At 27.3% G+C, this 27,425-nt stretch overlaps 1 protein-coding gene across 2 annotated transcripts; it reads right to left on the bottom strand.

Moving 5' to 3' along the window:
• Nucleotides 1-272: 272 nt before the first annotated feature.
• Nucleotides 273-27,425, bottom strand: LOC148232143 (homeotic protein empty spiracles-like). 2 transcript variants are annotated; one of them, XM_088192020.1, is made up of 4 exons: nucleotides 26,947-27,425; nucleotides 13,983-14,057; nucleotides 13,268-13,440; nucleotides 273-671 (listed from the first exon to the last, which is right to left on the bottom strand). In XM_088192020.1, exons 1-4 carry the CDS (start codon nucleotides 27,272-27,274, stop codon nucleotides 441-443), a joined length of 807 nt encoding a protein of 268 aa, XP_088048146.1. In that variant the 5' UTR covers nucleotides 27,275-27,425; the 3' UTR covers nucleotides 273-440. The 2 variants fall into 2 exon arrangements, with proteins under 2 accessions (XP_088048146.1, XP_088048147.1); XM_088192021.1 differs by lacking the exon at nucleotides 13,983-14,057 and having other exon boundaries at nucleotides 26,947-27,412.

Here is a 27,425-nt window from a genome sequence, read left to right as displayed (position 1 = left end):
TCGTTAATAAATATTTACAATCTTAATATTATTTGGCACGGACTTACAGAGCTAATAGTCGAAAATTATTAAAATTGAATTTCACAGCAGTCGCGCGACGATGAACGTGTGTGGGCTTCATTATGAAAATAGGAAAAAATCTCTAACCCGTTTCGTCACATAGGAATATATTATACAATGAGATTGTTTTTTTTTTATTATATAAAATAATAAGTGAATATTTATTTATTAATTATAATTGATATGATTTTTTTTCTTCATAATGATTTTTTTTACATATGATCGACGGCGAGTTACCATGAAATTAATGTTTAATAATTTTATTTATTTATTCATATTTATAAATAAATAATATAATTCGTTTTTTAATTATTTATCCATCGTAAACACACATGACTGTATATATTATCACTATCATTGTTGCTTACTATTTCAATGTTTTAATTGTCGTTTTCACTATCCGATAAGCACTCGTCATCCATTTCCATGTCTATGAGCTCTTCTTCTTCCTCTTCATACCCTTGACCGTATCTTTGGGATTGGTCTTCTTCGTTGGAAGTCTTCCCACTTGAGCCGCCTTTGTTGGATTGGCCTGACTGAGAAGATTTGGCTTCTTCTTCTTGTTGCATCCTTTTGTGCTTTGTCCGTCGGTTTTGAAACCAAACTTTGACCTGAGGAAGAAAGAAAAAAATAATTAATATAGGATTTTCATTACAAAACAATAAAAATTACAGCAATTAAAAAAATACATATTTTATTTATTATAACACTTTTAATTCTAATTTGACCAGCAAAGATTATTAATTAACAAACGTAATTTAATACCACTAAGTAGTTTTATGTTAATTTAAAAATTATCATTTCCATAGTAAAAAACACAATTAAAAACTATAATTTAGTAAATATATATCATTACTACTTATTACATTTTCACAGTTGCAAAAAATCATATAAGTGTAAATAACATATATTTACATATTAATACTTATTTCACATCGTTCATTTTTATTTATTTGCATTTTTTTTCTTTATTTTTTTGCACCTATGTATTAAAGTGTCGACAGAAGATTGTCCTATTTTTTAAGAGTTTAAACTGAAATTTGGGATTTGGCGAGGGTACTGTTAGTCAGAGAATTGTAAGACGATGGATAGAAAAGTATGTTACTAGTCTACGTAGAAGATCTAGATTTGCTCTATATATAAAATGATTACTAATTTATGATAAAAATATGGCATATTCACAGTAGACTTATAAAGGCAACCGTTTCACAACATCTGAATGCCATATAAAAGATAAATAATAAAAAAATCAAAAACAGCAGCGTTTCCAAACATGTTCTTCGTTAGTTCTCAAAAATAACGGGGAATTATTCTTGAAGAGAATCAATATCTGCGATGATAAGTAAATTCTCTGCGATAACTAGAAAAGATCAGGACAATGGTTAGGCAGCAAAAAAAGCCCCAATACATGTTTTGGGGCATGCTACGAAGTTAAATTTGTAGCCATAAGAAATTATGGTGGTATTCTAGAAGAATTTTTCATTAAAAGTTTCTTAAACTAGGTGAGACTATTACAGAAAATTATTATTGTAAGGGAATTGAAACCATGCAAAGATAATCAACAATAAAATATCAGTTATTGGTAAACAGACTTTCTTTATGATATTGTGAGACCTCATACTTTGATTAAAACGAATTAGGAATGGAAAATTTTTCCTCAACCTCCGAATTTTCCTCTCCCTTACCTTACACTACAGATTATTACATTTAGACGTATTTCTTCAAAATACAATGAGTGATATTATAGCCTTTGACGACTTCACAACATCTTATAATGAAAAATAGAAATGTCAAGTTGTTGGAAAATTACAATTTTTATAAATGGAGCATATTTTGATTACTAAAATTATAATTAAAAAAATATTGCGTTTTTCATCTCACTTTAAAATTCGGCAACTTCATATAAAATAACTAAATATTATTACAGATATTACACCATAGATTGATTTTATTTTCATTATTCAGAACAATTTTTATTGGTAAGATTAGGAAAATATAGAAAAACTCGTGATTTATATTTATATAATAACTACTAATTTCTATCTCACAGACATGTTAGAAATTGAAAAAACATTGCGTTCCTATGGGATTTAAATATAGCTCTTTCTTAAGGTATTAATTAGTCTGACATGGTATTATTATGCAACGAATATTAAATATACAATCTTTATTTTCGGATTGACTTAAAACATATTAAGGAAAAACCTATATTTAATTTTAAATTTAATTTTTGGGGACCTTTTAATAAAATTAAAAATAATTCATAAAGTTATTCGAGCGTACCCCTATCAGAAATCATAAGGATTAAAAAATTATCATTTCCGGATATTTACACTTATTTCTTCGAAATACAAAACTTAATAATCAGAGTTTTATTATAAAAAATTGACAACTTTAAAACCTCTAAAAATTACGATTTTTATAGACAAAGAATTCTTTGATTGTTAAATCATCGGCAAAAGATTTCTGTATATAAAGCATATTCTGATTAATTAAATTATAGTAAAAAAATATAGCGTTTTATATTTTACTAAAAAATCGGACGCTTTATTAGAAATAATTTAATAATAAACGTCATTTAACTAATAACAGTATTTTGGTTATTAAAATATATTAAAAAAATATTTGTGATATAATATTTTAACGAATTACCACAATAAAATACCTTCCTATAATAATTCAACCAAATCAACGCACTCCGGTGGTGTAGACGCAGTGTACATGTAAAAATATTAATGATTTAAAATTGTAAAAACACGAATATTATTACAAAATTAAATTGTAAGCAATTGAACAAATAATTAAGCAAGTAAAATTATTATTTGCTATAAATATAATTGTTTGGTAAATAAAAAATATATTAAATAAAAAAGGGTTGATAATATTGCGTCAAGTAAGTTTATTGTTGTTTATTTGAAGTCATGATATAGTTATATATCACACAAAAACTGTATATAAAACGTTAATATTATTCCATCCACTGATCTCCACGGGGGTAAAAGTATGTGTTTTGGCCGAAGCATATGTGGAACGGGAGGAAATCAAAACGTCGCGTCTTTTTATTCAAAATGGCCGCCGAAAGAGTCGCCCGTTTGCCAACAAACATTTGTCATCGGTTTAATGGCATGGAAAATGTTTGCTGCTAACATTTTTATTGTATTGCAAAATACCTATTCAGACGTTAACTGCTTATAAAGTTACATATGACGAGCGCGTTCATGCACAATTGGTCACATTATACCAAATAAGCGTGTATTGTGTTCGCATGTATGTAAATATATGCATTATCAATGTGTGCGAGCTTAATACGATACACATTTCAAAAATAATGCATAACGGAGGGTTAAAAATAATTGAGCATTTCATTATGCGCAAGTTATGAAGCTATAGACTCTGGGTGTGTTATTAAAAATTAATAAACGACCATGAAACGCCATGAAATTGATTGTCGTGTGTTTGGTGTATGAATAAAAATTTCACGGTTCGATTGAGCTACTCTACTGTGAATATATTTAAATAAAGTATCTATTCTTCACGAATGTTCAATTAATCACATAACTTATGTAATGTCATTTTAAAATATTGATTCAATTATTATGTATATCTTGTTAGACAATGTCATTTTAATTATTAATTCAGTGCTACAAAAATGAATACACGACAGAGAAAATCCATTCGTTTTATACGTTAAATAATTAATAAAAAATCACGATTGGTTTGAGTCACACTACTATGAATTTATAATGTGAGCATTAACATTAATGGATTTTTTAAAACTTTTTTCCCATAAAAAGCAGACAGATATTGTGACATTGAAACATCGCATTCAAATTTTATACGCAAATCATATTTAACAATATTATTTGCAATTAGAAAAACGACGATTAAAATTTGCATATAAATATTATAACATCAATATGATAAATTACAGACAAGCAATATAGATTATAAATCGTTTTCGATCTATGATATGCGCAATAAAACACTTCATCCGATTATGAGATCATCATCGTCCAGCATCCCTCTTATTTCCCCCTATTGGGAATTAAATCGACAAGCGTGTCCTGAGAGGGTTAACTCACAGCATCATGGGGTTAAATCCCAGCACTCGTGTATCTCAGCCCCCATATAGCCAATACCGGCTATTATTTGTCACGATAGTTTATTCACAGAGAAAAGAATAATGATACCAGCTTTAATTTGCCACAGGGTGATTATAAAAAATATTTAATTATTGTGAAGTATTATGTAAATAAGATGAGATTTTTTAGTAATGATTATATTTAATATTATTGGGTATTGGCATTTATTATTTTTTTCAATTTCCTGTCGAATCGAAAAATTGTTAAATATATTCATAGTTACATGAAAAAATTATGTATTAATTTACATTATTGATGTGATAGATAAAAAAATTGACATAAAGACCCGAATTATGCATTTTTATGTGACATATTATTCATTTCATAATTTAATTTTTGCCTTATTGACTTATTGGTTATTGATGTATTGTAACATAGCTACAATATAACTCTAAAAAATTAAAGAGAATGATCTAAAATATATGAATTAATAATCGTCTATAAGTATAGTAAATTACAATTTATAAAATATTGATTGAATCATATGTCATATAATATTGATCATAGCAATTTTTAATACAATATATATTAGGAGTTTAATCGAAAACTAACATAGAAATTATTATATGTGTTCTTTTTCTGGGTTTTTATATCTTGTTATGTATAACATTTCTAATAAATTATTACTCAACGATTTTGCTCGAAAAAAATATAGTAAATGTTCCTTAATTATTAGTATATATATTCGCAATTCATATTTAAATAAAGGACGTCTAAAATTCAAGGGTCATTTAGGGCGAACGAGAAACGCAAGGACATAATAACGACAATTTAGAACATCCCTGTAGTTTATTGTAGCAATTTATTATTTGTTGCTTTAACTGATGCCCCAAACTGCCGTAAGGGTGGCGCATACACAAGAAGGGAGAGTGACAAAAGCGATATGTTTTAAAGAGGACGCCCCTAGATGGGGTGGGATTGGGTGGCAATTTCTGAAGAAGGGTGGCTGGGTGGTGTGGAAATGGACCAATCCCAAGGCACCGATCAGGGTGCAAACCTTTTACAATGACGCTCATCAAACATAGGGGGTTGAAAATTTCCATGGGGGTATAACAAAGAAAAACATAGACCAAAAGCATGCGTCGTGACTTTGGCGTACTATTGTGCTAAGTTTATATAATATTATTAAAGAACATTTAAATAAATGATATTTTTAACTAGTAGGCCTTTCACATTTCTTCTCACTCTCACATATTCATTCGAATAACCATTTTGTCATCCATGCTAATAAAATGAATATAAAACGTATCGATATCATAATTTTAACCCCTCTTAATGCAATGCGTCACATCACTTTAATAATACACATTATGATGATTGGGGTACACTTTTTATAAACATCCCATATTATAAATACATTGTTATTTTATTATAACTGGGACATCTGTCGTCTAGCAGAAATTTTTAATTCAGTGTTCCTCAATCTGCGGTATTCAATCTATTATAATACTGTAAAAATCATTAGAATTTTAACTCATTGACAAATGTACAGTCATTAGTTGGTAAAAAATACATTGTTATTACGTTATTATCATGGTAAACGGTTATGATGACCATATGCGATAAACGCTCCATAATTTATAATCATTTATAGGTAATTACTTTTAATATGGTCTAATAAGCGGCGATCGTTATAGTCGATTTGGTCCGATCGTAACATGTTCGTGTTATTTTTTTTTTTGTTAAACGTTTTAACCCTTGCTTGTTACTGTGTTTATATATTCTATCGTTATGTCTAACATTCTAGAAGAATACAGTTGCTTAAATTTAAATAATTTTTTTTTTTTATAAGGATGTTATGTTATAAATTGCGCAAATTATTATCTTTTATAATGTTTAAATTCAAGTAAATCATTTGATAACACTTATTATTTAATGAATTTATAATATCAACTCAATTAAAAGTATTTATATTTTAGGTGTAATCAGTCCAAATTAAGTTTGAAGCGTATAATACATGATATTTCTTAAAATAATATTTGTATCTGACTGATATATTCATGTAATATGTATTATCAACATATTACGTTACAACGGTAGATAAGCTATTAGGTTATTTTATTTTTACACATATTATTAATTGCTTTCATTGATTTTTCAAAGGATATGATGTTATAATAATTATAAATGAAATTAATACCATTTAATTATTCTGCATAGCTTAAACAATATCTAAGGATGTGAAGTTTTAATAAAATATTTTTTGAATTGAAACTTACAGGATGATGATAAAATTCCAAACTGATTTTTAAATCTATTTACATTAAGAACATGAACCTATAATTCTATGTAAAGACAATAAACATTTAAAAAGTCAATGCAAGGTTAATTAAATAATGAGTAAAATCTTTTGATGCTGTAGAAGGAATACTAAATTTTTGTTGTATTCATTTATTTAATTTATTTAAACCTTTTTTAAAAAATATTAAAAAGAGTTAAAAATTCCTTAATTAAATTTAAATGCATATGATTCATGAGATTATGATTACCGCTTTTTCAAAAATAAATTTAAGCTTGTTATGTTTAATAATAGAAAGGTTATTTCAATTACATCAATAGTTCGTGAGATAAGCATTTAAATAGTGTAAGCCTTTTATATGTATTTGTGCTTAAGTTTATTTTATTTACTTTTAAAGTTACATTTTAAGAATTTAAAATATATTTACTGTCTATGATAAAAAATATATTAGGTATAGATGTTTATAAATATAAATTTAATCAGCACATTAAGTTATCAACACTTGTGCTGATTTTTCATTATATGTAAAGATATATTGTCATTGAAAATTAGCTGAAAAAAGCCGTTTGGATTTAAACTATATAAGTTCCAAAAAAATATAAATAAAATTATTTTTAAAACATATTTACGTATCAAAAATATTTAAAATTAATTTTTCAAAGCTTTATTGCGATTATTTAAATTCTTAGTATAAATTATTTACAGTAATAATCAGATATATAATTTATTTAATCTAATAAATATGTTATAAAATAATTTGGCCCTCTATATTTATTTCTGTGGGATTTTTTTAATGACGTAATGTTTTTTAATGGTTTTCATTTTTAAACGAGGTAGTGGATAGCCTGATCTTAAAAACTTTAATAAAGTTTTATGGAAATTTAACATAAACTACGGCGTTTATCGCAAATAATAATTTTAAAATATTCTAAATCCCTAAAATATTTTTTTATAAAAGTGATTCAAGTGCATCAAATACAGCAACAATTTTTAAAATATTGTTTACTTATGAGTTACCTATGTTAAAAAGCATGTCCACTGTCTGGTTAACCGTTTGTATGCCACGTGCGCCGTACGAAGCTATATCGAATCGCGAGCTTCTTACAAAGCTCTCGCAAAAATTCGCATTTATATTTGCATTGATATTACAAGACTTAAGGTATATAGAGTCATCTATGAAAAAACGTTTAAAATATTACCACTTTAAAACATTCATAAAATTATGAAAATTAAATGTTAACTTTTCAATGTCACACGCAACTTGTGCCTTTGTAATTTTTATTAACAGTGGCTGGCATTACGGTCGTATACTACGCCAAGGTACTTTGGCACATAACTGGTTAAAAACGATCGATGTACAAATTGTTTTTGGTTTTTTATTATTTGTATGGTGCGCATTGTATTTTTTTAAAACTTTTATATGTACTATTCTTGTCTAAATATAAAACTTGTAAGATAAATTATATTTTAAAAACTTTGACAGAAAAATGTTTTTGGCCCAAATATGGAAAAAATCATAACACGACTAATTTTCAGGTAAATATTATGAGTAGATATTTTTAATACTTTTTAATGCCTAATATAAATATTTTGCATAAAATATGATTTCAGAATATGTGTCGCATCGGTGGCTAATTTTTATATTTATTTGTAGCATAGAAAGGGTTAACTTGTAGCTATTATTATTTATTCAAGAAATTATAAAACGATGGTCGAAAAATATAAAAAAGTTTTTTTTGCTCATGAGGACCGGAATCATTGTTTTCCCAAAGGCATGGTCCGCTTTTTGAGACACCTCTATGTTTGTTTTAAAATAATTTAACATTTTCTTGATTTAATACATTATAATTATTATATCTAGCATAGCGTTATAATTAGGAGAATATTTATAATCGTTCCTAACGGTCAGTCAGACTACTGATAATATCGATCTTCACCCTAGTCGCAGTTACTTCATAGAGATTACAAATTAGTATCATGTCTACAAATAATTGAAACTCAAACCCTCATCGAAACCTTCCGCAATAAATTATGAACCTGAAAGCTGAAGATAGTCGCCAAGCTTCCTCGGAACCTTTACAACAATATGATTCTTTAATGACGTGTAAAATTAGTGACATCAGTGAGCTTCATCGTGTCCCAATGATTTATTCCAATATATAATATTTTTATTTATTTATATTTAAAAAAAATATAACTCTGAAAGTCAGTATATTGACTCGAATATCTGGCATTTAGATCTGTTATTTAAGAGTTTTCTGTATAAACATATACATATGCATATCTGTGTTTTTAATTGCAACAGTTTGTATCGTTACATCGGGTCTAAAGAGATATTTTTCGTACGTTGATTATTATATCTGATAAGACCAAAACCATCAAAAAGTGGATGAAATATTAGGAAGCAATTTATTAAACGTTCTACAGAAAATAGTGCTTTAATATTTGTTGCTAATTATAAACTATTAATATTTTACACCTCTTTAAAAAATTTTAAAATGTTTATTTTAGTAAATTCGCGCATGTCTACACCAGTTCTTAAGTGCGCTGTAATGAGTATACGATGAAGTATGGCGCCGTTTCGTGTAGCGAAATTGACTTCACATATAAATTGCTCGTAATACGCGCCGCATATGGTAATTTTCGTTGCTTAACCCAGTTGTTTGTTTTTTGCGTTTAAAAAATTGCATTTAAAACGCAAACTTCAACAAGGTGTATAACGACCGCGCGAATTTTCTCAGTAAACGGACACCGCCAATTTTCGGACCTTATTTGCAGACGTTCGATTTTATCGGTCGGTAACAATGGGTCGAAGTTATTTTAATGGATATTATTATGATTGGGCGTTATTTGACAATGATTGTGCTTAACATAAAATGAAGTGTAAAGCACATTTAACTAAAGGGTATAATAATAAGATCATTATAGTGTTCTTATAGAATCATACACAATGCTAAATAATCTTAGTGGCGGAACTAAGGGCTAGAAATAATTGAAGCGCATATAAAATATCTCTAATAATATATTAAAGTTAGATTCATATAAGATTGAATCTAAGATCTGCGATCTTATCTCAAATCGAAGTTATTTCAATGGCAGATGCGATTTGACACGTTTACCAATTTCTATATTTAACCAACAATAAGGTGTGAAATCTATTGGCGATTTTTTCGACGTTAACAGTGAAGACGTGAACGTTAATGTGTTTGGTTTTTTTTTAGTTTATAAAAAACTTATTGTATGCATTATTCTATTGCTACCTGTCGCCATAAAAATTGTCTAAAAAAATTGCATGTATAAAATATTTTATTCTGCCCGTTAACAACAAAAATAATGTCTATTGTTGAATGAATTTAAATAATGACAATCGTGGCGTTATAAGATTATTTTTATTTATTTATATGATGACGCGTGAAATTTTAATCCGGGTTAAAATATATTTAGTAATATTTCAAGTTTTATTGTATAAATGTCTCAAGAGCGATTTACACCTATACCAAAAAAATCTCTTAACTAGCGTATTAAATTAAAGTCCAAACTTTCAGTATATGATTTGTATATGAATAAGTCTATTTAATCACTTAAAAATATTATTATCACAGCGACGTACATTTATTGATGTAATAATTACGTTTGAGAAGCAGTGATAGGCTAATTACGAAAACAGACACTCAAACGCTAATAAAACGATTAACGCCTATTAATCGTCCGTAAACGCTCTAATCCGTTTATAATAAAGGCGATGATGATTTACGCTAATTTTTTATGCGCATATCTTCACGCCCGTCTCGCCATATTCCAATGACGCATTAGCCATGAAATTATCGAGATCGTTAAACGGAGATATATCCATAACTATGTGCGTATAATTTAAAATATGCTGGTACATACTTAGTTCGTAATATAAAGTGTGTCTCATGAATACATATGTACCAAAATTATACTACAGAAAAAATAGTTCCACGAAGATCTAGTCTTTGTAATTTAATAAATTTAAAACATCAATATATTATATTTTTCAGCGAATTTCGTCTCGATATTTATTATTAAAATGACAAAAAAATAATTTAAATTACATTAAGATTATTGAAGTTTTTTTTTGGTAAAATGACTTAGAGTTACCACATATCTTTTACACTAGAAGTTTTTAGAGCAGAAGAGCTCAACTCATGTATTGATTTTTTGTTAATATAATATTTAAAAATATCAGGTATGAATAAATTCATGTTTGGCAAATATATGCAACCCTTTACAATTAAAAATCTCTCTCGCACTATAATATACTACTCGAGAAAATTACAGCGAGTACCGTGACTTCTTCAGAAGATAACCATCCTCACTTAAACACCCAATTAAACTGGGCGGCAGTTAATAACGTAACCGCCAATTTGAACCTGACAATAATCTAAACGTTAAAATTAAATATTTCGCACGACTTATTCTATCTATATCACATTATTGCGTTATTACACACAGCAAAACTCACCCCTGTTGGTAATCGAACCAATTTGATCTCTATCTGCGCGCCCAGCGCTCCTCAAACCGTCATTAATATAATAAATTATTCATATCGATTCGCAAGCGTTGCGACCCCAACGGGTTGATTAATTCGATCCGGTCTCCCCTCCGAGTGGTTTGTTTAATTCTCGGGGCGGGTTTTACAAGCAATGGGGTGTTAACAACCCCAGTCGGAGTTTACACCCCGAAAATTAAACCTTGTCACCGATGCGGAATGATGTATCGTCTGGTGTTCGGGTGAGCAAACACGGTTAATAAATGACGACTGGCACTACTCGTGTCTGACTATCAATTATATGGATACAGGATGTCTCATAAAAATTTACAATAAGTAATTTACATAACGTACAAAATAAATGTACACGAAGTGCTTAAATGATCTTATTATAAAAATATTTAAATAATATTTTAGTTTATGTAAATATTAATCAAAAATACTATTTTTTATATAAACAATTTTCACTCAGATTTTTTCAGTGAATCATATACTAAATTATTTAATTATTAGCAAGATTGCTTCATTATCCAAAAAAGTATAGCTAACATATTAATAAAATATTTCTCCGTTTGACACAAATTTGGTAACGCGTGGAAAGAAAAAGTATCATTAAATTAAAAATGTTTGTTATACTTGCATCAATATGAGTGATAACTCAAGATTATGAGCGCGTATATATTATATAACTGTCAAACTAAATTGTATTTAAAAATAAAATATCAATACTGTGAATATTATATACTTATTATAAAAATACAAATATACTACGACTATATATTTATGGTTTAATATGGTAACCTTTTATAAGAATCAAGAAATAAATCGTATTGGCATATTATATATAAATTGTGTAAGTGGTATATCAACGTGTTTAATGATCATATATCTATACTCAGGTTATACAAAAAAAGTTTAGTTTGTAAAGAGCTTATTTCGTATGGCGCATGACTAAACTGACCACTCACAATTTATAAATCGCTTCATGTACAGCATTTTAAGTTTTTATGAACTCTCCATTGTCAGCATGTAAAAGAAATAAAATAAATAAAAATAATAAAATAAAAAAAATCCTTCGGGGGTTCTTCAGTGGTCCAATCTGATCCCTCTGCTCTTTGAAAGTAGCAAAAGCAGTAAACTATGCTATTGTATGCTTAACAATAATTTAAGAATAAGAAAAAAGAGTAACAAGGGCAATAATACTGAAGTCTTTAATTTTTTTTAGAATATGCACGTATTTGAATAAATAGTAATGCAGGACCATTATGTTTTTCAACTGTCCTATGAAAATTGGTTGTGTTTTTAAGCTCTAAAAATATTAAATATTATTTTTATTAATTAAACTAAACTAACACCATTGTAGTTGCACTTTCACATAATTATATTTAGCTACGGTTCGTTGTATTTGTGCGACTGTGCACAATTGCATGCCGGATACACAAGCAAGTAATTATTAGTACTTGGCAAAACTCGTTTTAGCATTTTTACACAATTATTAACCTCTCATTACACACCATCGCGATATCTGCTTACGAGTTAATTAGTATCTTTGTATACGAGCTACATTAATATCGTATTTATTAATTTTACGACAACACCGCATAAATAAAAATCATTAACTTCATGGCGCTTATATTACAATTAAACGCTCAATAAATACATAACTACATAATTTAGTATTATCTGTATTTATTTTAATTAATTAATTTAGTTTGGATACGGAAAGGCATTGATAATTTGATACGGTGCATAAGTGTCCTATGTTATAGTATTTATGTTGTTTAGCTTCTGGCTATCATAACATTCATAAAGAAAATTACTTTGCTCCTGACCATCACGATAAAAAAAATAACTTTTACCTGACATTTTTTTATTATTATTTCATCTACACATAATTATTGTTTTTATTATAGTATTATTTTAAAGTAAATGTTATTATAAATAAGTTATTAAATTATTTGACTTTATTATAAAATCATAATATTTATAAAAATATTTTTTTTGCAAAAAAGATCTTATAATGAATAAAATACAAAATAAAAAATAACGGTTAATTGTTTCCTTAATTTGAGGAATGTTAATGTAACGTATAATAGAATTCCCAGCTGATTTTAAATCTAAAATTTGAGAAATTCTTACACATTCGTGAGAAGGTTATTTAAAAAATAATGGCTAAATTTACCAGCTAACAATATATGTATTTAACCCTTCATCGCTCTGTTTAATAAAAAAATTAGCATTGTATGCTTTTATTTTAAGATTTTTTTTATAAAATATAAACTTGGCGGTCTATAAATAAAAAAAATGACATACCTGTGTTTCCGTTAAACTAAGCGATTGTGCTAATTGTTTTCTTTCTGCGCCTACTACGTAGTGATTTTTTTCAAAGGCGTGTTCTAATTTTAATAGTTGCGAAGGTGAAAATGCAGTCCTAATTCTTTTCGGTTTTCTGAATGGCTGCAGCAGGAAACCTGGTATATCGGGACCTGAAAGAGACACAAAAAATAAATAAATAAGTGTATTACTTTCAAAGCAATAATGTTTTTAAAAATCGTAAAAGCTCGATAAATTACATTTGGTATATAAAAACGGTTCAAAGTTTCAAGGGTACAATAACCCCAGCTCTCCCCTCAACAAACTGTTCATAATGGCGAATATAGTAGAAATATATGAGCAAAGATCAATGCTGTTCTATCTAAAATTTATCTATTTATTATGTGATTTTCTTCGTGTTGAAAAAAAATAACAACGACATGGAATGTGATTCTGTGTCGTGCTAATGATCTTTGCAATACCATTATCGGAAGATCTACATTGTAGATAAAGTGTTATTTATTGGAATTTGTTGTAGATTTTCTAGTTTTTCATCATTAAAGTAGTCATGCGTATAAATTTTCTGATGGATGTAATATAACGTAAAGATCAATGAATACTTATGTTTCGTATCTCAATCTCAGATTTGAATTTTAAATTTTACTATTATATAGTAAAGGTAACATAATAAATGGTTTAAAATATATTATTTCACCTGAATTTTGCCGAATCATATCTACATAATTGTTGTTAGAAATCCAGGAATGAATTAGTGCAGAGACTGAGTTTCCTGGGGACAATTTGAGGAAAAAGATACAAAAATATATAATGAAATTGGATAATAAGTTATTATTAATTAATGTTTTGTCATGAACGTAATGAAATTAGGGTTAAATTTTATTTTAATAAACTAAAATTATTGTATATTTATGTGTTGTTACCCTACTGTAAAATATGCTAAAATTAATTATGATTGAATAACTATAAAATACGATAATTATATAAATTAGCTGCATAAATAAAACTTTCTTTAAATTTGTAATAAGTTCGTTATAATAAACATTTTAAATTAAAAATTCATGTTAATGATTAATCAATTGGCTTCTTCTCTATATTAAGTTGTTTTTTATAATTAACAATAAACTTAGTTTGATAAAAAGTATGGTTTAACAAACTCAATGGAATTTTTAAAACGTTTTTTTATCTAGTAGATTAATTTTGATTTCAGAATTTATGTCATTAATTATGATTTGTGATGTAAATGCTAAGTTAAAAATGATTTAGAATATTTTATAGGATCTATGTAAAATGCTTTTTAGTTCTAAGTTATAACAATGTTTCAATGAAATCTTTTATATTTAAAAAAAAAGTAATCAATTTATTATAATTTTCATAAATTTATTTATTGCATGCATTGGGCATGAGAGAAATAAATGTGTCAAAATTATATTATAATATAACTAAAAATTGTTATTTTAAAATTTAGTAAAAAAATATCATTTAAACAATATAATTTAGTTATGTTGTACAAGAGTCTAAATTCTAGAGACCAAAACTTGGGTACTATATAAATGAATTTAATATTTGTTTACTGTTAAATGGAGTTAAGGATATTTTATAGGATCTATTCTCAGTTAAAAAAAATCTTTCAAAAAAATATGTTCTTTTCAAAACATATAATCCAATGCATGCCGAAAGTAAATTTGTAAAAAAAATATTTTTATGCATCTGCAGAATATTATTATTTAATATTTAGAGACAATCTCTAATTGTATAAATAGAGAATATCATTTAAATAACTAAAATATTATTTTATGATACAATCAACTTTAATATATAAAATACTTTACGGAACAATTTGTTTAAAAAATCCCAGAATACATTTTACAGAAAATTTTACTTTTCTTACTTTACAATTTTTTTAATTAAATTATAAAGCCTAAACCTTAGCTTTAAATAAATTTAATACAAACTAGAACTTCATAATAATCGATTTAAATGTAATAAAACATATATTTTTATTATTTTGTCAAAGTAAAAGTCCAAGATTATCTAAAAAAATAGATTACTATCTTTATTTGCAAAATAAATATTATAATTGTTTTACAGTGTTAATAGAGTATTATAATTGTGAATATAATCAAACCACAATATCTATATAAAGCGCTAAACGTCAAATTTCAGTATGTATTAAGACACGCACACGACATAAATAGCATATAAGAAAGTCCATTTTTTGTGCATTCCAACCAGTGCACTAATGAACATTTTCTCTCCCCCGGTGTAATAGAGTGATTTAAAGATAATTTTGCAAATTACCCAATTCTATGTGGAATGATGATTTTAATGGAATTAATGCCCCGGGAGCTCGCTCATGCGATTTGACTATTAGCTTGGACCACAGACAGACCAAACCGGTGCAAGGGAGAACTAAACGAGCTGGAATTAACTTAATGCTCTTAATGTGTACATAAAAGCCGCGAAATGATCGAGATACCGCATCGGAATTGTTACACGTGATCCTCGAGGCTTAGCCTGCAGGAAAAATATTTACCGATCTCTGACCGATGGTTAATGGGACTTTTTAGTATTTTTTTAATAGTTACCCGACGCGTAAAATCTCCTTGGACAATTTTTTTTTTTTATAACATATGTATATTAATTTTGTTTATGCAGAACTCCTTGAAATATGCTACTTGTTTAATGAACGGTAACAAATAATATGTACTTGTTCATAGAGTATTTTCAACACAAAATATTTATATAACCTTTAAAAAGACTTCTTTTCACAGCACAGTTCTTATGTATTCGTATATCAATTAAATTTACCGTTGTTAAGTACATATGTTTGTGTTTTTACTAATAAAATTTATTGAATGAGTTAAGTTGTAAGAAAAAGCAAACTAATTTGTTGGGACCGTATTAAGGTGAATATGACAATATTATAAGTCTTCACACAATCAACAACTATAAACCAATATTACAGCTAACAATCAATACATTATTTAGCTCGATTTATTATAAATATATTTAACAATTAGAAAAACTAATCTGTGATGATCAATCGGGATTATAAGTATATTACAATCAGTAATTCCAATCTCTTAGACACAAGAGAAATTTAAGGGGGTGCGAACCCAAATCTTTCAGATATTAGTCACCGACTAATATTAATAAGTAGTACATTACGTAGCTCAGATATCCTTCAGAACATTTTTAAGATTTTAAAATTTATTTATATACATATATTAAAATCAGTTCCTTTGTATAAATAAAAATAAAAATAAATAGAGCGCTAAATCATTATGTTAAGATGAATAAAACAATTATTATTCATATTTTAATGACGTATTTTATGAGAAAGCAAATAATAAAATAAACGAAGCGTTAAATATATATAGTTTTGCTTATATTAATACGCTAATAAAAGCTTGGATTATATTATATATTATATATAAAATTATTAAAATGAAATCATTATAAAAATAATATTTATCTGCAATTGCTTAAGCATTGTTCTGCAATAATATAAATTTATAATCAAAATAATAGAGATCAGCATGAAATCACTAAATATTATTTGTTTCTTATTGTATAAGAATTTGAGTCTTTAGAAATATTATGTATTCATTCCTAATATACACTTTCTAATTTGATTTGTTTAATATAGAAATACATACATATGTGGTTATAGGTAAATGTAAACATTTGATAAGAATACTCATATTATATGTTATTAAACAGATTAGGTATTGCTGACTTAGATTACAAAAATATTTTTGCTGATTATAGCAATTAACATATTAATTATTAAAAGTGTTAAATACATAATATCTATTAAACTATATGTAAAACGCTACACAAAAACGCAATAATTAACTATTCTAAAATGTAATTAAAATATTTCTATTATCAAGTATTCTTACATAAATTGAAACTCACAACGCCCATATCAATTTCACACGATTTATAGTCTAAAATAAACTATTGTTTCGCAATTTAATTTACCTTTTGATATTTTTTTAAATAATTATTACACAAACTCATATTGTGCTTAGAATAAAAAAAATATTATACGTAATAAAACCGCATTTAAAACATAATTCGATTGACTGCACATTCAACGAATGACTCAATTGGAATTAATGAGTTTTGCTTTATGGTGCCATATAAGCCACGGTACCACATAATTGGCACTCGTTTTTATTACTGCAATATGTACATATGTGCATAAAAAATACATCGAAAAGTTTAAGGAAGTCTGCTATTAAAATTATATATTAATTTATAGTATCTGCTTTAAGGCAGTCATTAGGCCATTAATAATAGGAAAAACAGTAAAAATTGTACAGTTTTTTTATGTCTTAGAGCTAAGGATTAATGCGAGCGTTTACAGTGCGACTTAAATATATAATTATAGCCACAGGCTTATTGATATTAATCCGTTCCATGTACGTAAAACTCGATTGTGCACACATAATTAGGGTGTTTCGATGTATAAAAAATATTTTTCGAAGAAAAAAGCTTGAGAAACTCTTGTGAGTGACATGATTAACAATACGCGGAGGCAAGTCGCGAATTTTTATATAAATTTGCCAACATAAAAATTTGCAGTCGTTAGTCGGAATGAGCGATTTAACCCCTTTGCACCTGCCACTTTTCGACCGATATTTGTAATGTAGATGTTTAAGCTATAATTTGCGAGACGTTTCGTACGTTAAAGAAATAATAAAAAATAATGTTAATACGCGTTTTTATGCGCCAGGGGTGTATCGCGAAAAAGTTAAATCGGTGCGGAGATAATCGCTTACTTTCGATGCTTTTTACTTTAAAATATCAGCTATCAATTAAAATTATTTCTTAACGTTAAAATACATAATTTGTAATAAACCTTCATAAACCAAAAGTGGTTACGGATCGATTATGTTTTAACATAATTATCTAACGGAAACGCATATGCTTAAAATCATTACAGCAGAGTTTTCTAAAATAATATTAAGGCATATTCATATAGATTTAATCCAGATACACATTAACTATTTCAATAGAAGCTTATAATACATACATCACCGTTAGTTTTAATCGATCAGTTAATCTAGCGTACGTTTCTGACTTATCAATCTTATCCAGTAATTTACGAACGGTTAGCATGGCCTATTTGTAATCGCTAGTTAATTGTGCAATTACTCAGACATGATAAATGGCACCGTAAACACAAAACGGTTCGTATTAATTTCCTAACTCTACTATGACTGTAGTTTCCCTAATTTTTGCTACATTGTATCTGCTTTGACTCATACATAAACGGTTCATTTAAAAATAATAATAAACGATGTATAACTACAGATGTTATAAATTTAATGGCAAATATTGACGATCTCTTATCTAGTCTTTCCTTTACTGTGATGTATACCAAGTATACATGTATATTTATCACATGAATATCTATATAAATATGTTGAATAAAGTGCATTTTTAAACACTATACTTACATATTAAATTAAGTAATTAAAATGAATTGATCAAAATATATATTGTCAACAAAATTGGGTATTAAATGCAGTTATGTTGTCAGTCGGTGTATTTGCTTCACATTAAAGTTTACTTATTTGCTTTTTCAACATTATTTTTGTGAATACATATTTAAACTTTTAAATATTTTCGCATTTATACATAATAATTGTATTCAGTGTATTTACTTATTTTAAGAACTTATGTTAAAAAAAGATTTAACTTATTATTTCGTAATAATATTTCTGTTATTGAAATTTTGAATTACATGCTTGTACACTAAGTGCACATCACCGGAGCACGAGGATTTTTTTGCGCCGTGTATGGTTGATGAAAAAAATAAAATTGAAGTCAATATCATGACCTCAGAACTAATTTTTACTTCTTTTTGGGAAAATTAGCTGTGTATTTATCATTTGAGTAGTTTAGAGGACATACAAATATATTAAAAACAAAAATATATAGAGGAATAATATAAATATTTATTTTAATAAAATCATTGCCTATAAAATTTTACAAATATTTTTTTTTAAAGTTATTAATATTTCTACAAAAATACAGTTACAAAAATGTTTAATTTAAGTAATTTATAGTCATATAATCATTGTCAGTTAATAAAAAAATATATAAAACATATACACATACGATATATAAAAAAACAAAAATATGTTTGTAAATATATGTATATAATGCATGTATAATATGTTATATATAAAAAGACAAAATGGTTGTATGTTTTATCGTAGTATTCTTTTAGCATTGTATGTAAAAGTAAAAAATACAATTGATCTAAACTAGTGATAAAGATATAATGTTTATTGTAAATCTCGTTGCAACATAAAAAGCGCTAGCTCAATGCGATACAACGATGTTAAAAAAATCAACAACTACTAAGTAAGTAGTAAGACAGCAGACTGAAATCAAAATCTGTAAATATACAAGACCTAGCTTGATTTATATTTATTACGCATTACTAAATAAATCTATGCGTTCAGAAATTATATTTGTATAATAATAATCACCAATTCAGATTTACCAAATTGATAGAAATTAAAAAAAAAACCGCTATAAACCAAATGGGATTCAAAACTAGGTTTTTCAGTTACTAGTTATAAAAATCAAATAAACACTGATTTTGGCGATCTCTTTTGATTATGTTAGAGCTAGAGCGTCGGTTTAAGAACACAATGATTCAGCGGGTATATATACACATACTCATATACATAATAACTTAGATATGGATATTATAATTATTTTTAACATAACCAAACACAAATAAATGAAACAGCAACATTTTTATTTTAATATAAATTTCAAGTATATATCATCAACATTATTTAGGTTAGTCTTTATCTTTTATATTAGGTAATCCCGAAATGAATGTCGGATTTTCAATTTATCATGAAAAATCTCTTTATTAGATGTTTATTTTATTGATTCAAAATATAACCTTTTCCCAGGTAATAATGGATATAGTACAACTAACTGTTAAAACTCAAATTAAAAAAACGACATTAATTTTGAGATTACCCAATATATTACTCTTCCATATATACTATAACAAACTGATAATTTTACCCTTAGAAATAAAATATACAACATCAAAATAATAATGTTTGCTATTTGATACGCCATAGTTAATGTTTATAAAAACTACTTTTAACAAAATTTTATTATAAATAACCCTATTAGATATAATTAAAAATTATAAAGCAATTAATTCAAACGCAGCAACTAAATCATCTACTCAATTTTACAATATAATATGCCTTATGAATATGCATATATTTTACGTATAAATTATTTTTTATGAGTCTGCTTTTTGAGTGCTTCCGGAAAAAAGCTAGCTGATTTTTTTATTGTAATATAAATGTAAAATATGTTGGGTAATATATTATTCTTGTAAACTATAAGCTACCGATATGGACGGGCAGTGTTTCCAGTGAGTCTCGGCGAGTTTCCCTCGGAGCTAATTCCTAAATAATTACACCAACACAAAACACTGGCTGCTCCTCTAATTGGCTCCGTGAGTCGCCATAAAACAAACTAGAACGGCTTCAATCAAATACCCATCAAACATATTTAACATCGAAAACATGTCTGGGATGTAGCAGCTCGACGTTGCTGGACAGATACGTGTTCTCTAAGAAAATGGCGTTTATTGGAATTTTAACGTCATAATAGGGAAATATATCAGCGTATAAAATATGACAGATTGGGTTATTATGAAAATATAAAACAGTTTTATAGACATATCTGAAACATTAAATTAAAAAAATATGTTTTTTTATTATCATGATCGAATATTTTTTAATTATATTTCAAGATGAGTAAAAATTTAGGTGCATATTAACAACGAGGTGAACATAATCAACAACTATGAGTAGTGTGATCAAAGTCTATAAATCAGTGGCATCTATTTTGTAATTATAAAATATATTTATAGCTTAAAATTAATATATGTAACTATACATTATTTATCACAATATCCATTAATTACATTAGGAAAATATAAGTTTACCTCTGTAATGATCGATCCGAATTATAATAATATAATAATTACTAATTCTAATCATCCCGCGCGTTAGTCGCATATTAATTCCGACGTTTTAAGAATTTTGTGAACATATAAATAAGTTATGGAAAATATCAGAGTGCATCTAAAACAAGCAGCTCTCGTATGAATAATCGCATTTACTCCACTTTGTGTCACAAGATGACAATCTTGACCGTGTTGTGACAGTTGGCATAGTCGTGAGACGAGGCACCTGTTATTATTACATTACACACAGTTCCAAAGGAGTTATGACAATCGTACTCGGTGGTACCTGTGCTCAGTCAAAATTTGATAATGATCATAATAACATACGAAACGATTATAATATAATTATCCGGGCCTAATCTTTCTCACGGCACGCAACGTCGGATTTGTTAATACAGAACTGGATTTTTTGGTGAATGTGTGTGTATGAAAATTTTTGATGTATCAGGCGATTGAGCAATTATGATATTATGTATGTGAAATAATCAAAAACCGTGTTCAACAAAACGGGCCAATTACGCGGGAGTATCGTAAACGAAACGCTTTGTTTTCTAGCGCTGGCTAATTGTTACTACGGATTACATTCAATTTTTGGCAATTAAATGGGCGTGACTTAGACAACGTAAACGTACCCCCTTGAACGAAGCTAATTAAATATCAAGGTGAATTGTTTGCGTTTGTCAGTGATTCTGAGCATAATTCAATTCAATCTTTTAACTTGCATTGAAAAGCTTCTAGAACAATATTTTACAAGGGATATTTAGAAAGCAAGAATACGAAGATTGAGAATATTGAAGCGATTTTTCTCAGACTTTAGTCAAAGCAGATGTTTGTAGTGTTTCTAAAATATATATGGCAATCCCTTATTCATTGAAATTGATTGCCAATTTATTTTGATATATGACGACTTTAGCAAAATTTAAAACATGAAGAAGTTCAAGATAAAGAAAATGACGAACTTTCAGAACTGTTTTACGTTATAATATACCAAAAATAGGCTTTTGTAAATTCTGTATCCACTGGGTGGCAAAAATAAATATAATGGATTTTAAGAGTCTATCTCAAGATAAAATACTTTATAAATATTTTTTGGAATTTGTATCTTTATTTTACAAATAATTTTCGTATTAAATATGTACATAATTACATATATAATATTAAACAATAATATGTAATTTGTTATACTTCATTTAAATATTTGTTTTAAATTTCTTATTGTATTAATATAAAATAATTATTAAATATTATTTTTTATTTAAAAAAGCTGAGAGTTATTAATTGGATTTTACCCGATATTTTATTTATATTAATATTGTCTTGTAATTGAATAGTATAATTTAATTTATAGAACAGTTAAAAATGATTATCATATGTTGGTTATCATAAAATTATCGAAAAAGGACAGTAGAAACAATGTCAATAATATAGTTAATACAGCCCAAAAATGTAAAAAAATTAGCATTTCTCTTTCTCATTTCTTGGTCGATCGTATTTATCTTAAATCGACAATATATATCTTGCATAAATATTTTTTTTCGATATCGAGAGAACGAAATAATCAAATTTTAGATATATTTATTTACTTGTTCTATATATTTACTGTCATTATAATTACTTAAATAATCATTATATATTTTTTACGATTTTTTAGAGTAAGAGGCAATTGAAGTTTCAGCTTGTGACTTACAGCATAAAGATTAGAAAAATAATAATTCTAGCTTAAAACAATACAATGATATTTTATCTATAAAAATAGTAAATTCGTATCACCATTGAGAGTACGCTGTATATGCTACAATATGTGGCGCTAGTAAAATTATGTACTGCTCTAAATTGTCGTTGAAAACTTAATCTAAAATAATCAACCAGTATATAAGTATTACATTCGTTAGAGTTAGAACAGTAAATGGTACCGCAACTTTAAAATTGAATTTCACTGTCAAAAGGGCGACAAATAATATCACTTGTTAAGACCTCTTGTTTTATATATATATATATATATATATATATATATATATATATATATATATTTATTTAGACTAAGTGAATTAACATATTTATTTAGACTAAGTGATTCATTAGTTATTATTACCAATGAATTACACAATGTAAATTCGAAACAAATAATATTTTAGGGTTTGGGATAGAACTCTAGAAATTTTGAGCAAATAAATATATATATTACATATGCACCAAGAAAGAATTTTTAAAAATGATTTTTGCTACATAAGTGTATATTTTAGATAAATTAAGTAAATGTATTATTTTAAATTTAAATAAAACAGTAAAATAAATACTTATAAAATATAAAATGTGATTACAACAAAGTAAACACAATCAACAACTATTAGTTAGGAAGTGAGACACAAGGCTGGAAAATCAAAATAAAATTACAAATATTTAGTCCGTTTTTATTTCAATTATTGATAACGATATTCATGCATTTGTTTAAGAAAATCTAGTAAAATTTAAGTCAATTATTAGTCACTGATTTATATCACTGGTCAATCGTGTTGGTACTATTTTAATTAAATTATCTTTAATGTATTATTTTAATTACATTATCCCTACATACAATTTATTACGTATGCTTATTTTGTGTCATTTTTTTTATTAATATAAAATAAATCTTACTGCTTTAACCAATCATATTATATTGCTACCACATTTCTGATGTCTAATGATTATATTGATTACAAACAAATGGTACTGCTTTGACAGAAACGCCGGGATCGTCAACCTTTTTTCCGATTGTACATCGACGTTATCTAATCAAGGCGATCTGGACAATGTAACGTAATGTTGTGACGAAACGTCACTGTCTAGTTTTTTACCATACCAATATTATAATGAGCTTCAAGATTTTTTACCGAATAAAACTATCACTTACATATTTACGTCTCTTCGGCTTAATTTTTTCAAGCATGCAACAATCGCTTTTCAATCAACTTAACCGCAAATTTACATACGGGACAAATGTTACGAACCCCTGTTAAATTAATTAAAAGCGTTCGCACAATTACACATGTGTACACCTTATCGATATTCAAATGAGTCAAATCAATATGTTTTTTTTTACTATATTTTAATTAAAATTTCGACACGTCGATCTCAATTCGATAGCGTTGATTAAACAGTCGTTTAATTAATTTGTTAAACAAATATGTCACAGTTAAATCATACATAAACCGGTAGTAACGGGCGATTGTGGCACTGTAACGGTTAACCTGTCGTTTATATTAGCATTATGTATTTTTTTGCGACGCACACTTTCTCAATACACATTAAATAAAACGATAATTTTCTTTTCAATTACTTTAATTACGGATAAGACGTGTATATTGTTTTCTGGCACGAGACGATAATACTTGTGGGAAACCACAAAATCGCTTAAAAGCTAATGGCTTTTAAGGGATTAGTGGTGTCCTTTGTGGTGTTATGTATGCGTTTGTCGCATTGTAATTTATATTATAAACATACAATGAAAATTTGTTAAACATAAAATAAATAATTAATCAGTCGAGCTTTGAGCGTAATATTTAATTATATTTATAATATTATTAGCAATAATAAACAAATAAAATAACTAAATATTTTCTCCTACAAAGATTTTATAAATCCCAACACCTCGTATACAAAGTATAAATACGTTGTAATTTTGCTAGTCTATTATATCACTATATTCGGTAAAAATGTTCTTAGATCCTAGATAAGAGAAGGCAGTCAATTTTACCGTCAAATGTAATTTGCTTATAATTGTATAATCAAAGAGAACAATGAACAAATACAAATCTCAAAAGTCTAATGTTATTTAAGACAAAATGAAGCAAACAATCTCTCATTTAATGACATAAAATAGCAATTAATTAATAATTTTACATACATTTTAATATTGTTTGCTATTTTTAATTCTATGTCACTATGTATGTATTAATATACCATATTTATATACATATGTAAGAGAATAAATATGTATATAAAAATATATGTACACCTACATATTTTTCATTTTCTTATATCAATATATGCGATGATGCATGTTCTTAGATGCTAGATAAGAATATGCTTTTATATTTTCCTAAACGTATAATGTCATTATTTTATTATTAATTATATAATGAAGGAGAGCAATGAATAAATTCAATTGATATTTAAGATTAAAGGGAACAAATAATCTCACGTTTAATGATATAAAACGGCAATTAATTGAAATTTGTTTCGTAAATTTCAATATTGTGTTTTGCGATGCATTTTTTAATAATTTTATTATTATATATACTATATGTACATATAATATTTATAATAAAATGTGTGCACATTTTTAAAAAATATATTAATCTAAAGAATGTTCCTAGATAATATTATTCTTTAATTAAATAAAACGTCAGATGCAATTTTCTTATTTAACTTTTTTATCAAAGAGGGCAATGAGTAATATGATAATCATAACAACTATTTGTAATTAAAATAAAAGCTTACATAAAATAATAATTAGTTAAAAATTAGCAACATATGTTATATTTAATATACCTCATTATTGCGCAACAATTTCTATTAAACTGATATAAAAAAAATATAGAAGTAATATTTATATCAAATATATGTAGGTATACATTTATCAAATGTTCCTAGAACTTGGATAATAATATTCCACCATTTACTTTTCTAAACGTCAAATGTCAATATTTTATTTTCAATTGTATATGCGAGAAAAAAATACAAATCACAAGAACTGTTTTTAGTTTAAATGAAAGGTAACATTAAATGATAATTAATTAACAAGTAATACAAAAATATAAACATAAAAAGATTTATGGGCATTTAGTTTAATTAATAGATTTTATATATTATTGTTCAACCGTTTTTATACACTCTAAGGAAAATATAAAAGTTTTCATCAAAAAAATAATAATTCAATATATGCGGTAATAAGAATATGCCGTCATTTTTATTCTAAACGTCAAATGTCATTATTTTCTTTAGTTGAATAATAAAGTAATGAATAAATACAAATTTATTTAAGATAATCTTATGCATAATGATAAATATTGACAAATTATTAAAAATATTATATATTTTATGTTTTTCGATGTAATTAATGCATATATATTTATTGAAGCTGTAATTGCATCAAAAATACGTATACATTTATCAAAAATATTTTTTTTCAATATATGCGGCAAAGAAACATTTAGCAAAAATATATTATTTATATATATGCGGCACAACTTTGATTATGTAACGATTTTTTAAACGTAAAATATCATTTTTTAATTTTTTGCTAGTAACGGAGCCTGGGGCTCCGTGAAATAAAGTTTTGGGTTTCGCGAAAAATAAAATTAAAAAAATATCTGATGTAAGTGAGAAAGCAATTTATGAAAAAAAAGGTTTTAGCAATAGCTTACTTGATTTCGAAATAACATGTCAAATAGTGGCGGAGAGAGACGGGATCATACACGAAAGGGTTCAGTGATTAATTAAATTGATACTATATCATTAGAAAACATAAATTAGGCACACTATTTTAGGGGCATGAGCACAATATGAGGTTATAACCGAGCTGGACATGGATTGGCACACACTTTTTTAGGTTCACTCAAAATATAATAGCCCGTCGGAAACTCACCTCCTGGAAACCGATGAGGAAAGATGCGTCCGTGTCTGCTGAGCAGCCACGGGTACAAGGGATACGAGTCTCTGGGGGGCGCTGGCGGTAGAGGGCGGTGCACCAGGGCTGCCGCTAGGGCGGCTCCTTGGAGCTGAGCCAGGAGTCTGGGTTCAGCCAGGCACCCGGCCGGCACCGCGCTGGGCCGGACGGGCACCCTGCGGCACTCGTCGCCTCCTTGAGGGGCTCCTATGGCGCCTCCGCCCACGATACTCTCGATACTGAAGCCGATCTTGGGCTTGGGCGGCGCGGCCACGATGGGCGTAGGGGCCAGCGGCATCATCGTCATCGGCGGCCCGAAGGCCGCGCCGTGTAGCAGAATCTTAGTCAATGGAAAGATCCGGGATTGTTGAACGTCGGCGTATCACAAGCGTGCAAGTCGGATAAACGCGGGACGAACGCGCGCGATCGCATCGCCCGTCGGAGAGCCCGAGGCCTAC

This window comes from Plectrocnemia conspersa, unplaced genomic scaffold (assembly GCF_051122295.1).
Source record: "Plectrocnemia conspersa isolate PC_06_02 unplaced genomic scaffold, ASM5112229v1 ptg000009l, whole genome shotgun sequence".
NCBI lineage: Eukaryota > Metazoa > Arthropoda > Insecta > Trichoptera > Polycentropodidae > Plectrocnemia > Plectrocnemia conspersa.
This window is presented reverse-complemented; position numbering and strand designations above follow the sequence as displayed.

What these genes read in the sequence shown, in the direction of transcription:
- LOC148232143 (XM_088192020.1), bottom strand. Translation starts at nt 27,274, where the DNA reads ATGACGATGATGCCGCTGGCCCCTACGCCCATCGTGGCCGCGCCGCCC. An exon ending in TATGATTCGGCAAAATTCAG is followed by an intron (nt 13,441 to 13,982) that starts GTGAAATAATAT and finishes TGTCTCTTTCAG; the next exon opens with GTCCCGATATACCAGGTTTC. An exon ending in TTAGTTTAACGGAAACACAG is followed by an intron (nt 672 to 13,267) that starts GTATGTCATTTT and finishes TTTCTTCCTCAG; the next exon opens with GTCAAAGTTTGGTTTCAAAA.